This window comes from Drosophila hydei, unplaced genomic scaffold, assembly GCF_003285905.1.
Source record: "Drosophila hydei strain 15085-1641.00,03,60 unplaced genomic scaffold, DhydRS2 tig00000384-arrow-arrow-pilon, whole genome shotgun sequence".
Lineage (NCBI taxonomy): Eukaryota > Metazoa > Arthropoda > Insecta > Diptera > Drosophilidae > Drosophila > Drosophila hydei.
Window position 1 is genome coordinate 2,501 of NW_022045722.1, and position 15,043 is coordinate 17,543.

General features: G+C 31.8%; 1 protein-coding gene across 1 annotated transcript; it reads left to right on the plus strand.

Moving 5' to 3' along the window:
* Positions 1-4,102: 4,102 nt before the first annotated feature.
* LOC111597444 (zinc finger protein 558-like) lies at positions 4,103-9,656 on the plus strand. The gene is made up of 7 exons (XM_023312163.2): positions 4,103-4,355; positions 4,415-4,786; positions 5,206-5,275; positions 5,338-5,437; positions 6,822-6,987; positions 8,400-8,483; positions 9,331-9,656. Exons 1-7 carry the CDS (start codon positions 4,202-4,204, stop codon positions 9,540-9,542), a joined length of 1,158 nt encoding a protein of 385 aa, XP_023167931.1. The 5' UTR covers positions 4,103-4,201; the 3' UTR covers positions 9,543-9,656.
* Positions 9,657-15,043: the final 5,387 nt, after the last annotated feature.

The following is a 15,043-nucleotide window of genomic DNA, read 5'->3' on the forward strand; positions in this document are numbered from 1 at the left end:
TTATTTTGGTTTTATTAATAGAAATTTTGCAATTCATACTTTCTCTTCATATATAACTTATAATTATATATTACATAAAACATATATGTCCGCAGCAATGGTGCGTTTCGCTACGTAGAAAGCCATTGTGAGACACCAGGGCTACCCTTGGCTACAAGAAGTTATGTTCTTTTCTGAAATAATTTGCGTCGGTCAAAGTCAGCTAATTCTGCGCAGCACCGCTCTTTATAATTATTAGCTCAGCACAGTAATTGTTATTATTATGTATGCTTATTGTATATAGCATTATATGTATTACAAACGTATCTTAACTTTCTGAAAATATAATAAATAAATAATATACAATTATATATATTACATATTATGTACTACTGTCATAATCTCAATAACACAATTTATTAAGAGATCGGAACTTGAGATAATACATTTCTTCGATTATGGTTATACCGACAACTATTGTGGAGGATGCATATATTGTTTAACATTATAAAAATTATGTTCATACATCGCTGCTTCAAAAATGTTTTCGATAAGCATGCATCTAAATACTTACGTATATAGTACGAACGATGAATTACCTTTCTAGTTTTCTCAGGCTTGCGGTAAATAACTGCTGAAGCATTAAAGAAAACTGTGAGAACTTCTTTAAAATTCATTGTGTCTATCTTTAAGAGTTCCCAACGTCATGGGAGAGTGATCACCCTATGGACTTTAGAAAATAATGTTGTGGAATTAAAGTCGATATACTTACGTATATATAACGAGTGTATGTGATTATGCTTTTGTAGAATGTTTATGTATGAATGTAGATTTTTACGCATTACTTTTTTAGTTGTAAGGAAAAGGAGGATAATATAAAGCAAGTAAGACTAATATGTTATTTACATATTCTAGCTCTATTCTAAGTAGTCTATAAGAATCGAACCGAATTTCGAGTATATAACTTGACAATCTTTTGAGTAAGTATGTATTTATTGTTTCTAAAATTGGTGCAACAGGCAAAAATATATGTCTAGATTGATCAAAAACATATACACAACTTCGACAGAACGTCGGTTGAATACAATTCCATAAAATCTTTTTGATTTTTAAGCCCATTCAAGAATTCAAAGAGCATATTGTTTTTATGCAATGTCCGTCTTGCTATTCGTCAAAGTAATTATCGGCAATAGTTGTAGATACATGTATATGCCAATGTAAGTATAAGTATTTAAGCATTTACATATATATGAAGAGGTCTTGGAAGCTTATAAGATCGATGAACTTCAAATAGTTGGTTATACCGAACACTTTTAACTAAAAATATTAAAAAAAAAATTATCGATGTGAATCAACGCTTTCAAACCCTTTCCACAAATATTATTGAAAATGTTAAAATTTTGTACGAGCATAGCAAATACATTCCAGATTTTAGTATTCTCTTCTTTCAAGAGATAAGAAATTAGTGAACAAATTTTAATTTTTTTGAATATATACAAATATATTTGAGAGAGCGTAGAGTAAGAAAAACAAGTAAAAAAATCTCTTGTCGGGGTGACAAACTAGGAGATACCCTGAACTCCGATCGATCTGCCCTTTTAAATATATGCTTCTAAAATGTTTGAGTATCCAATTTCACAATCAATAGCAAGTTAGTAAAAAGAAAATGAAAAAGAAGAATGCCACCACTTTGGGAAAAAATTGAAGAACAACAACAATAAATTTCAAATATAAACTAAAGTAGCAGCTGACAATTCCAACACTTAATATAAAAGAATATAAAAGAGTTTGAATGAATATGTGTGCAACTTTACATCAGTTCTAAAACTCTTGCTGTGTCCACAGATCTCCTCGCTGTTCTGTCATGCCCCAGTGTTTTCATACAATAATAAAGAATATTATTTTTGTTATACTCTACGCAAACTTTTTTAATCAAAGGGTTTGCCACAAATATACATATGTTACACTCGATATTTATATATAAGATATTTAGAGCTTCAGCTCGGCAAAGGGTTCAGAATGCAACGTATTCGACACAGTCTTTTATCTTAACTTTTATCCCAGTAACTCATTAATAATGTTATTTACAGATGAAAAATTATGTTCAAATTTTTGTAACAAGCAGAATGTATTCAAGAATTTTTGATTAGGGCTTAAATTTGTATATTTGTTAATCTATGTATCTGTATATATATATATATATATATATATATATATATATATATATATATTTATAACCTTGCATCTTTTCATACATACATAAAACAAGAGCTATTACAAATAAACAGGCTATAGATGTATGTTTTTCAAATTTTAACAAAATAATATTTTTTCACTCACGATTCGAACAAGAAACTATAAATTGTCAAAACAGTAAAGAAAAAACAATTTATTTGAATAACTAGATGGATTTTCTTAATGAAACTGACATATAATAATTATGGCATCCATATGTTAGTATTTGCTAAAACACCAATTTCTACTGTTTGAAATACGTATTTTGTAAGTTTTTGGGGAAATGTAGTCAAAACATATAAAAATACACAAACCTACAGAGTCTCTGAAGTCTTCAACATTTACGGTGTTAAAGCTATGTTAAAACAAGTATGAAGGCTCTAGTCAGGGAGCCCGAGAAGCAGATACCCTGATCCCAGTTCTATCTGCGATTTTTAATATTTTCCGTAGTTTGTATTGAGTATGAAACAAAAAAAAAAAAAAACAAATAAAAATCGACATTACGATTTCAAGATTCGAACCAACAATTTCTACGCAACGCGTACCAACTTTACCAACACCGCCAATTCATAATTAAACAAGTAAGAAAGCTCTAGTCGGGGTGCCCGACTAGGAGATATCCTGATCCCAGTCCTATCTGCGTTTTTTAATATTTTTCGTAGTTTGTATCGAGTATTAAAAAAAAAAGAAAACAAATAAAAATCGACAATTGCGAGACCAGGTTTCGAACCCGGATTATTTGCGCAACGTGCACCAACTCCACCAACACCGTCACTTCATAATTTAAAAAAAAAAAATAAAACAATAAAAAATTTTTCATCCCCACCGGTCTCGAACCCCGGACCAAGCTGCATACGAGCGTCGCCTCTACCAACGCAGCCACTGAACATAAGTAGCAGCTAATAATTCAGCACAATTCAAGCGCAATTTCGATTCTTCGAATAGAAAAGAATACACGCATTTGAATGTATGTGTGCACACGCACAGGAAAAATATGTGCGCGTGGCGCTGCTGACATGTGCTTTTGCAAATTGGCCAAACGTTTTGTTTAATAACTTCTGTTTTTCTTAATGGATTTTAATGAAATTTTCAGCATATGATCTACATATCCTATTGGCTTGGTTGAGATGCATACGATTTCACATAATGGCCCTAGTTCCAACTAAACTTAAATTTTAAGAATTTGGGGGAATTTGGAGCCGGTATCCAAAATCCAACAAAAATCAAAATTGCATAAAATATACATAAAACTAAATACAAAATGGCTCTAGCTCTTAAGACGTTCGAAATATAATTTATTTACTGCATTTCAATAAGGTTTTTTTTCGATAACAATTAAATGCGAATAGTTATAGAATATTTGAAACAAACTTGACCTAGCTCTTATAGATGCTGAGATCCACGCGTTCACACATACGGACAGACGGACGGACAGGGCTCAATCGACTCGGCTTGTCGTCCTGATCAAGAATATATATACTTTATGGGGTCTGCCACGACTCCTTCTGCCTGTTACATACAATTGCACAAAACCATTATACCCTGATTTCCCATTTTCAATGGGATCAGGGTATAAAAAATTACACACTCGTACAGGGGTATAAATAAAAAATTTCAAGTCTCTAGCTTTTGTTCACATGATATAGCTATATCGATTCCAATCTTCGTAATGATCAAGAATATATATACTATATGGGGTCTACCTCCTTATATGATTATAAAACTTAAATTTATAGAATATATTGGTCCAAAGGCAAAGTAATGGATGATTTATACCTTTATATTACACAATGTTACCTTATAATTTCATCAATTTTTTTTAAATTATTTATATATATGTATATATCTTTCTTTTTAGTTAAGATATCGGCTTGGCTTATATCATGAAGTTTCATACTGTTATGGAAAGCACGTTGTCCATTGTAACTGGATAAGATTTTTAAAAATTGCCAGTTCATTCGACTGTAATGTAAATCTAATTTGCTCAATGGTTAAAGGAGATCCATTATATGAAGTTATAAAACCAATCAAAACTTATCAGGAATTAGTTGCTTATTACATCCCAGAACGACCAGAAGAGAGTATACTTTTGACTGTTCGTTCCACGTTTTATAGAAAAGCTATGGACGCAATTCTACAGGGTATTTAACTATGAAGAATAATCAAAAATTAGTTTTTTATTTTTGTGTTGCTTTTTCAGATACTCCCCTTGATTTGTCACTAGCATTAATGTATAAAACACCAAATATGCCACTATCTCCTCCCGTAAGTGAGGACGAACAAAAGTCAATGTTGAGCGATTCCTCTGGTTCCTTATTATCACTTAATGACAGCACAATTGATAACTCGACTACATCATATGCATCGATGGGAGAAATAAATAAATACTCATTTGAGAATATTACTCCAAAATCTTCCAAAAAACAAGTTAATATTAAAAGTTACCAATATGGAGACAATAATACGAAGAAACGAATGGGAAAAAGCGAAAGGTCCTTACTTCCCTGCGAAGTCTGCACAAAAGCCTTCGATAGGCCAAGCCTACTTAAGAGACATATGAGAACACATACGGGTAAATTTTTGTATATATACGTATATAAGTCATATATAATACTTTTAATTATAATAATAATATATATATAATATATATCAGCGTCAAACTTTGAAAACAAATTATTTTATAAATAAAATTGAAGTTTGCAGTTTTTAAGCCAGTTAGGTTCCATACATGAAAATAGTTTTTGGTGACGGACATTTACACAATCTTACAGTCCTTTTTATGGTATAAGAGTACTATATTCCCTGGAAATTGTAAAAGTAGCTTATCTCTTGCAAAAATTGGGAAATCGTATTTTCAATTTTACTATTGTTTCAAGCAATATTTAATAAATAATTGAAAGAAATATTGTATTAGTATTATCTTAATAAAATTTAAAACATAAATGATTTTTCCACGTACTATTTATATTTGTTATATACATTTTTTTATAGGGGAAAAACCTCATATTTGTATGGTTTGTGGAAAAGGATTTAGTACTTCAAGTTCTTTGAATACTCACAGGTAGAAGAATTTTATGCACCACATTTCTAAGAAAATAACTAATGTATTACATTTTATTGTAGACGAATCCACTCAGGTGAAAAACCGCACGAATGTCAAGTATGCGGTAAAAAGTTTACTGCCAGCAGTAATTTGTATTACCATAGGATGACACATATCAAGGTAATATTTTTATTATATCTGAATACACTAATGCCATTGACCCCCTAATAGATAGGAATACAATACTTTGACTTGTAGTATATTAAATTTGATCTTTAATAATTTGAAATAAGACAATATAGTGAACAATATAGAATATACAAAATCTACTCATTAAATGCCCCATAGCCAATTGGATGTTTCAATTGTTTGTGGTATTTAAGCTACTTTAAAAAAAAAAGGAAACAAAAGTATTGATTCTTATCGATGATAAGAAAGTGGATAAGTTAACGAATACTCAGGAGGAGTATATATAGAGGAGTATAAAATATAACTTTCGAGTCTCTAGCCTTGGTGGATTACGAATCGCTGTGTTGACACAACGAACAGACGGATTGGATTGACTCAGCTCGTCATCCTAAACTTTATAAGGTCTTTAACGCCTAATTTTGTCTGTTACAACTATCCCCTTTCATTTTAGTTTTGAAGCTTGACTTTTCAAACCAAAACTCAACATGTATAAATACATCCCTTTTTTCGCTATTGAAGCTAGAGACTTGAAATGTGGAACATATACTCCTTACCCGATTTGCAGAAAATACTTAATCGAATATGTTATATCAAAAATATATGCCGAATATATCTACGTCCATTTGAAGTGTGGCAAATTGGGTAAAACTGTATCTTCACCAGTTTTAGAGCTGGAAATTGAAAATTTTGCATGTAAATTACTGTTATTATTAGATTATCTAAAGAAAAAGTTATATGTCCCATCTGATTATATAGTATTTTGTACAAATTCTGATATATTTTAACACCATTGGTGTTAGAGACTTTAAACTTGGAATATATACTCTTGAATAGAACCCGCGTCAAAAAATATACAGATTATATATAATACGCTCATAAAGGAGAGTTAATCCTACAAAGTCAACATTTTCAACAGTTAGAAACTAAAAAATTCGGTTGTTGAGTTACTAACAACGTTCTCTGTCGAAAAATTTGAAAGCCGTGATACATACAAAATTTCCGGTAATTTCCCATTGTGAGAGTTAAAGCCTCAAAACTTTACAGTTATAGGAACATAGAACTTTACAGTTCTATGGATTTAGCAAACAATTTACGCCTACAGGTACAAATTTAAAATTAGACAACTAAGATGTTAATAGTGTGGCTGATCGAAAATACTAAAGATAAAAATAAAAAACATTTCATCAAAGTATAAACGTCTAAGAAGTTTACAGGCTATCCGTCACATTATTTCAATCTCTTCCGGTTCTATAATAACCCATATTCTTTCGTTTTAGGCCATAATCATTTACCATTATCCTCGCTCATTACTAATTTAAAGAAAACCCATTTTTCATTTATATCAAAATGTTTTTATTTATCGTTTATAATAAAGGAAAAACCCCACAAGTGTAATTTATGCGCTAAGTCATTTCCAACTCCTGGCGACTTAAAGTCACACAAGTATGTTCACAGTGGATCCTGGCCATTTAAGTGTTCAATTTGTTTCCGTGGGTTTTCAAAGCAAACGAATTTAAAAAATCATTTGTTTCTGCATAGTGGTAAGTACTAGTTAAATTTTATTAATATTGTTTGCTTATTAGAATGAATTATATAAGCGAAATTTATTGTAATTTATCAATAAATATCATAGTTAATAAGTTTGTCTTATCCCAGCAAACTAAAATGTAACTAATACTATCTTTACTTCAAAATGTTTTCTAATTTAGGAATAAATGTTAAAAAATCGAAAAGATCCAAATTAAATGTTGCTAATTGAACGATTCACCAGTAGGTCGCAGATCAAGTTTGTTTCCAATAGTCAAAAACTTTTCTGTTAGCAAGAATTCGACTAACATCCATATTGAACTTAAGCTTTTGCTCAAATCACGCATGCTTTAAAGCCTATCACGTATATTACTTTTCGGTATACTCAATAAGTTACATTAATATTACTTTTAATTTTAGAAGCATCAGAGTGTCTGTATGGTTTCTATATTGATTAGTTTAGTTATTTAGTTATGTTATACGAATTTATACAATATTATGTTTTTAATCAGTTGTTATTTTCTTAATCATTGATTTTTTGCTCTGTGATATGTTTATATTTTTATTGCAAAATTCAGTTTTTTCACAATCATTATACCCTGAAAATTGGAAATCAGGGTATAATGGTTCTGTGCAAATGTATGTAACATGCAGGAGTAGGCGGGCACACCCCAGAAAGTATATATATTCTTGATCAGGACAACAAGCCGAATCGATTGAACCCTGTCCGTCTGTCTGTCCGTCCGTTTGTCCGTTAGTCCGTATGTGTGAACGTGTCGATCTCAGCATCTATAAAAGCTAGAGACTTTAAATTTTTGTAAGTCCGTGAATAGCACGGGCATATCAAGTTTGCTTCATATATTCGATAGATATTCCCATTTAATTGTTATCGAATAAAAACATGATCGATATGCATCTAATAAATTATATCTCGTACTCTTAAGAGCTAGAGCCTCCAAATCTTGTACTTAAGTTCAAATTCGCCACTCTTTTGGCAAGCAGTGCAGTGACTGCGTTGGTAGAGGCGGCGCTCGTAAGCGGTTAATCCCTCTGTTCGAGCCTGGTGACGATGAGGCTTTTTTCATTGTTTTATTTTTTAATTATGAAGTGGCAGTGTTGGTAGACTTAATGAGCGCTGTGTAGATTGTGGATTCGAATCTTGGTGTCGTAATGTCGATTTTTATTTGTTTTTTTTAATACTCGATGCAAACTACGCGGGATATTCAAAAACGCAGATAGGGCTAGGAGCAAGGTACAAGGTGTATCTCCTAATCGGGCACCCCAAATATAGCTTTCTTACTCGTTCTTAATACATCTTTATTTAAATAACATGCAAATTTATTTCTGGGATTTAATGTTAGTGTCCTTCTTTTTATCTATACATATACATATTTTGCTAACTTATTTAATCATTTTGTTTATTTAGGAGATAAACCACATGGCTGTAATATATGTAAGAAGAGGTTTGCATTAGCTTGCAACCTGCGAGCACACATGAAAACTCACGATGGTAAGTGATAATAAATATGTCAAATAGATAAACAAGCTAACTCTGGGAAAAACTAGTACTCAAATTATTTTACCTTTTTTATGTATATGTATTAATCAGTTATTAGCATATATTCACAAAAAAGCACACACAGCAGCTGGGCTAAAGCTGCAGAATTGGCTATACATATATAGCTTTTCTTCTAGATAAACATTTTCAATCAAACATGATATTTTTATCTAGATGTGTGTATTTGCCATAAGGTATTAGAAATTCAAAATATACAAAATGTATGTATTCAATTCAGGAACCCCCACAGAAAATTGGATGTTTCCAACTCAATTTGTATGTCTGTTCGTCCTCTTATATTCAAAAAATTGAATCGAAAAAAAAGCTGTCAGCAGGTTTGGTAGAGGCAGTGGTCGTTGCCGAGAAGTTCTGTGTTTAACGCCAGAAGGTGACGATTTTTTTTTCGGTGTTGGTAGAGTAGTCAGGTTGGTTGAAGTCCCAACTAAAGCTTTATTACTTGTTCTTTATATGGAAATATTATATTGTATTAAATATTCTATTTAGGATGAAAGCAAATTAAATGATGACTTTTAAATAACCTATTTACATTTTCCCAGTTTAAAGCTACTAAACCTTGACATTTGACATAGGCAATATTATTTCAAGTAAAAGAATCTCTTAAATTTGATTTCAGTGTCATATTTGAACCTTGAACATCTTCAAGTTTGTTGAGTTTATTTATTACCAATAGGTATCAACTGTATGAGTGAAGAATAAAAATAATTATAATAAGAATAATAAATAATCAAATATAATATTTTTGGTAATAATAGGCTTATATTAATATTTTTCCTTATAGGTGATATGCAAGACCAATGTATTAGATGTGAAAAGCCGCTTATTGCTGAAAATATTATTTTACACAAAAGAAAAATTGCCACTAAATGCATTAATCTGGACGATTCAACGGATGATGGAGGGAAATCTGGATTACCATCAGAAGGACGAAGTGTGTGTACCGAAGAAGAATTTGACTCATCAAATGCTGCAACAGAGTACAGTGAAAAATAATATGTACGAACATTTTTAATTTTATTTAATAAGGAACATGTCTAATTTATTGAAATACATTATTCATTCCGTAAATCATTGTGACCAAATATTAAAATTGTTAACACTAACAAACTCAACATAAAAACACTTATTTAGGTTAATAATTTATATATCCATTAAATCAAAATTTGTATACATTAAATAGTGAATCTACGATTTTCTTTTCTTTTGATTGCTTCAGAAAAAATTAAAAAGAAAAAAGACAGAAAGCGGAGTAAGAAAAATTTGAGTTGGATAACACCTACAAACGAGTAAGGCTAAGTTGACTTTGCTGTTGACCGCAATCAAGAATTTATGTACATACAGTTTGTCAACAAACTCCTTAAATTTATTAACCCTTGTTCAAATTAACGAAACTTTTTAATGTTTTATTGATTAATAATCTATTTTTTTTCTTAAATTATGAAAAAGATAGCAAAACTAAAAATGTATAAATTAAATAAACAACAAAAACTAAAATTACATTTTTTTTCGAACTGTCAAGAAACTGTTTGCAAATTGCGTCTGTTTCGATCTAATTCTTGGAAAGAACTATACTTTACATACAAGCTTATTTTTGAATTTTTTTCAATTTTACTGTAAAATCTAATACTTATCTAAATTATTTTAATTACTTTAATTTTTAAAATGCCTGGCAAGAGATGAAGCCTTGATATGGTCCAATTGATTATTTACAATCACAAGTTGGTCAAATCTGTTCCAGAATTAATTGAGGAAAGCAATTTACAATGTCGGCGAAAGAGAAAAATCTACTTCCGAGCAAACCGCTTAATAATGTGTAAGATGTAATGTGTAATGTGTAAGATTGGCCAGTTAGGAAGAATGTGTCTTAGATGTGTAACATGAAACAGTTCGCCAGGCCATCAAACAATAGTAGTACTATACAGTATTAATCCATCCAGCGTCCCAATCTGAACCCCATTAAAAATGACTGGGCCTACCCAAAGAAAAGAGGGATTCAGAGAAAACGGAATCTAAATAACCGCACACAGTACAAAACTGATATCCTAGAAGACGTAAAAATCCCTGTTAATAAAGTTGGTCCATTCCATGAGATAACGCCTCCAGCACGTATTATAGGCTACGGAAGGTCATACTAAATATTAAAATTAGCATAATTTCTTTACTACTTAAGTTAAAAAATGAATAATTTTTGTTTATGTTGATTATTTTTTTACGCATTTTTAGTTTTGTTATTTTTCCGATATATGCTGCGCAAGTTCTATATTAATAGGTATATAAGCATTAAGAAAAATTCGTTTAATTCATGAACTTCGGAGGTTATAGGTATTTTAGGTTCTTCGCTTCGTATTTACTATTTAAACGACCCTGCAAATCTTCTACATCATATTGCAAAAACTTTTTCTTAATTATTGACACTGTTAAGTAATATAAGATGGTTCAAATTGAATAGCGCCATCTTGTATAAAGCTTATATTATATTATATAAATTATATGATTTAAGTGAAAGATGGGAAATTTAGAGTTTCCACCAAAAACCATCAGCTCTTTTCCACTAAGCGCTAAGTACACGGCAGTGATTGTATATATTTGCAATAAAGTATCTTGTACAATATTTGGCTCTCCTTTAAATGACTCTCCTCCGTTGTATGAACAAATGTCGCATAAACTACTAACTACTAAGCTTTGCATGGCTTTTGTTTCATTCCATACACATTTATGGTGTTGTTCCAGTGTATCAGTTATGAGGAACGAAATAATTTCGTAGTTTATACAACCTCGTGGTTACCTAGAATGCACCTAATTTGTTTGATTGCTCGACAAAATGGAAACTTTAATATAGATAAAATTTTATCTGAGTATGCTGTCTGTGTCATTTCCGATTACATGAGTCAAAATTATTAGCGGTCAAGCCAGTTTTATTTGACTAGCCAGCTCCGTAAGACACCAAAAAATCGTTAAAAGAGATTAAAACGTCACGACGCAGAGTTACGCTTATTAAACTTCGAAGTGTTTTGTGGGACATTACAAAGCCCAACAGGCATAACAGCTTATAAGTAGAAATAAATTAACAATGAACTGCATAAAATATGCATCCGCAACAAAACTACATCAGACCGCCGACTTTTTAAGCATAAGCGAACATTTCCTGATACATACTAAGCCGACTGAAAAAGATCAAGAGCTTTGGGACTCTATCACGCATAACTCAAGCTTTTGTCCAACGCTTCATATATCAGCTTTTCAATTGCTGGCGAAACTGTAAAATGTCGCTGCTTAATTGGAGTTCGCCCGGCGAAATTAAATTCTTAAAAGAGAAGAGTTTTTCGACCTAAATCTAGGACGTGATCTTCTGTTATGGCTATTATAATAATTGGGTCAAACAATTAATTATTAAATTTAAATCTTCGGTCACAAATACTTTGAATATACTTTGATAACTTTCAATATTCTAGTCTCATTTCTAAATTTAATCTCAGTGGTAATTAAAGGTTTAGAGCTTGTAAATGTAAATGTAAATGCTGTTTCCCTATGCGACCCAAGATTAAGAAAATTAAATTGTGAAGATCTCGCACATTTTCATCAATGGGTGTTTGAATGGTTATTGCATTTATTGCACAAAGGCTTATAATTGTCAGGCTTACCACAACCCTAACAATATACATGACTGAAATTTTTGGATTGCGTTCGTCCCTTTCTTAGGTCTCCATTTGCCATTTCTTTTACTGTGCGACGTGACGGACATAGGACGGAGTATTGACGGCTTGCCAACGTTCTGCATACAAAGTTTGTTTGTGAGCTACCCTCTTTAATTGCTCATAAAGAAGTTCGTGTTGAGTCTCTGCGAGAAAATTAGTGCAAACAATTTCGAAGTGGAAAAACTCCACTGGCTGTAGCCAGTGTTACCGAGTTACCGAGTCAATATCATAAATGTGTTTTTTGGAAGTTGAATGAACATTTTATCCATTATTGTTTGTCGTTCGCAGGAATACCAAGCCATAAGCGATTCAAATTCGCACTAAGGCTATCCGCTCAGTATTAATTGTTTGCGAACAGGACATTCTGTAGTTTTTTGCAAATCAGCTCACTGTCGTGTTTGCTCTAAGCGTCATCACACCATGCTGCATACATATAGTCCTGAGGCTACTTAATCTGCATCAGAGCTATTACCAGCAGATCATAGGCTTATTTCGTCTCAGTTCTTGTCTGTTAATCATTCTAGTATTGAATCAGATCAAGTTCTACTGGCAACTGCTGTTGTTAAGATAAAGAATCATTCAGGATCATATTAGTTAGCCAGAGCCCTCTTAAGCTTCGGCTCTAAGGATAAATTTATAACTGAAGAACGAGCCAAGCAGTTAAAACTGAAAAAAAAAAACAAAGAAAGGGAATTCAGTTGTTGGGTATTGCTAATTTTCAGTCATCTGTTCGTCACAGAGTTCAAACATTAATAGAATCACGAACATATGGCATAGTAGATTTCGATTTATGACTGATTTCGGTATATCAGGGTCCATATATCGCATAGATTTGCTGCTCGGTGCTGATGTATTTTTTTAAGTATTAATAGAAGGCCGAATAAAGAGAGCTAAAGGTAGCCCAACATTACATTACACATTACACATTACCTACAGCCTTTGAATGGATTGTGCTTGGTCGGTGCCGAACGAGTGAAACTGTAGCCCAGTCGTCAACTTTAATAAGTGTTGTTGGCGATTAGAGTTGGAAGAAATACACTCAATCCGAATTTGTATACCCCAGAACAACAGATGTGCGAGAAGTAGAGTGGTGACTATAGAAGTAGAAGTAAAGACTATTTGTCAAAACACCTCAGGTTGGCTAGAGTGTTGTTGCCATTTAAATCGAGTCGAAATTGCCTACGCATAAAATAAAGCCAAGCGACGTTTCATGGCTCTGGAAAGAAGAATGTGAAAAGAAGATGACATTTGGCCTATGAACATTGCCTTCATGAAGGAGAATCTGGCCTTGGCTCATATGAGCCCAACTGACAATCGAATTCCGAGAAAGTAGCATTACTTTTTTTTCGACATCGTACTTGGGTTGCTACCCCAGACATAGCTAAAATGTACTGTCAAATTAAATTAAATTGTGTGGGGGGAAAACCCACTGATACGCCAAAAATTTTCGTTCGAACACAGTAACGAATGCGCCAGCTACTGTGCCCTTCTTGGCAATTCGATGCTTAAAACATCTGAACGACCTGCATGCCAGCTGCTACGGGATCCTTGGCCCCAAATTTTTTATTATTCCAAATAATCGTAAATCAGCGGAGTGGATTTCTGTGGCTCAATTTTTGTATCACTAGGACTTCGTCACAAATTGCCTACTAAAATGTATATTGCCAGATTTGTATGCATTACGTCGGAAAGCTGTCCATATATAATTAGTTACCGACTTAACTACTAGTACATTTCTAATGTACTTATCCGTATTCACTGGTCGAAGTGGCCTTGTCAAAAAGCTCTATTGCGACAATGCCACCAGCTTCGTGGATGCTGCACGCATACTACAGGAGATATTGGACAAATACAGCGCACACAGCTGCCATACAAATGTTTACTGAGGAACGGGGAGTGGAATTTATTTTTTCGGAGAGTATACCTTTATGCTGCATTTATTATTTACTTTATAATCACATATAATTAAGATATCCCTTATATTAGAAACTATACTAGTAAGAGTAAGGATATCTACCATCCACATTGTTCTATACACGCAAATTACAGATAAAAAGAATCCACTAATTATTAGAGATTCACGACAGAAAATATAAACTATTTTTTCAGCGTTGACATGTTTTGATTTTTGCGGCCTTCCTTTTTATGTAGCGTATGCTAAATTTTAGTAAAATATAAATTAAGTGCTACAAAATAAATAGACAATCTTCTTTACGCATTATTTTACATCGACGAACAAATATTATTATTATAGTTAAAAGGCTGAATCCTAAACACTATATTATAATTAAATTATAATAAATTAAATTATAATTAAATTTATTTAATATATTAAATTTCAAAATGATTTTTTAAAAATGAGAAATTTTTGATATCAAATATTCTACTTAGACGTATTGTGTTTGACTTACGGAAAGTCATATCTAGAAAGGGCTAAGAATGCTAATTGCATCGAAGTCACAATGCCGATATTTGATATGAGAGTAAAGAGTTTATGTTATTTTAAACGTAACTTACAACCTAAAAAAGTAATGGTAAATTATAAAATTAATAACTTTCAGAGAATTAAATAAAGTTTCAAACAATTAATTAGCTCATAGCATTTGAAATTTAATTGTAGCTCATTTTGACCACGCTGATTGATATAAAAAAGCTAAACATTATTCATTATATATATCATATACGTTAATCACTGTAAAACAAATATAGATATCTTACAATTAAATATAAAATATCACGTATAAAGTTAAACTAATATAATAATAATCGAGTTTTGTGTGCACATCACTTACAAATCAT

Bases quoted from the DNA above. Each gene is read 5' to 3' on its own strand.
- LOC111597444 (XM_023312163.2), top strand. From the start codon at position 4,202: ATGGTTAAAGGAGATCCATTATATGAAGTTATAAAACCAATCAAAACT. The intron at 6,988-8,399 runs GTAAGTACTAGT...TTGTTTATTTAG, and splicing joins TCATTTGTTTCTGCATAGTG to GAGATAAACCACATGGCTGT. The intron at 8,484-9,330 runs GTAAGTGATAAT...TTTTCCTTATAG, and splicing joins ACACATGAAAACTCACGATG to GTGATATGCAAGACCAATGT.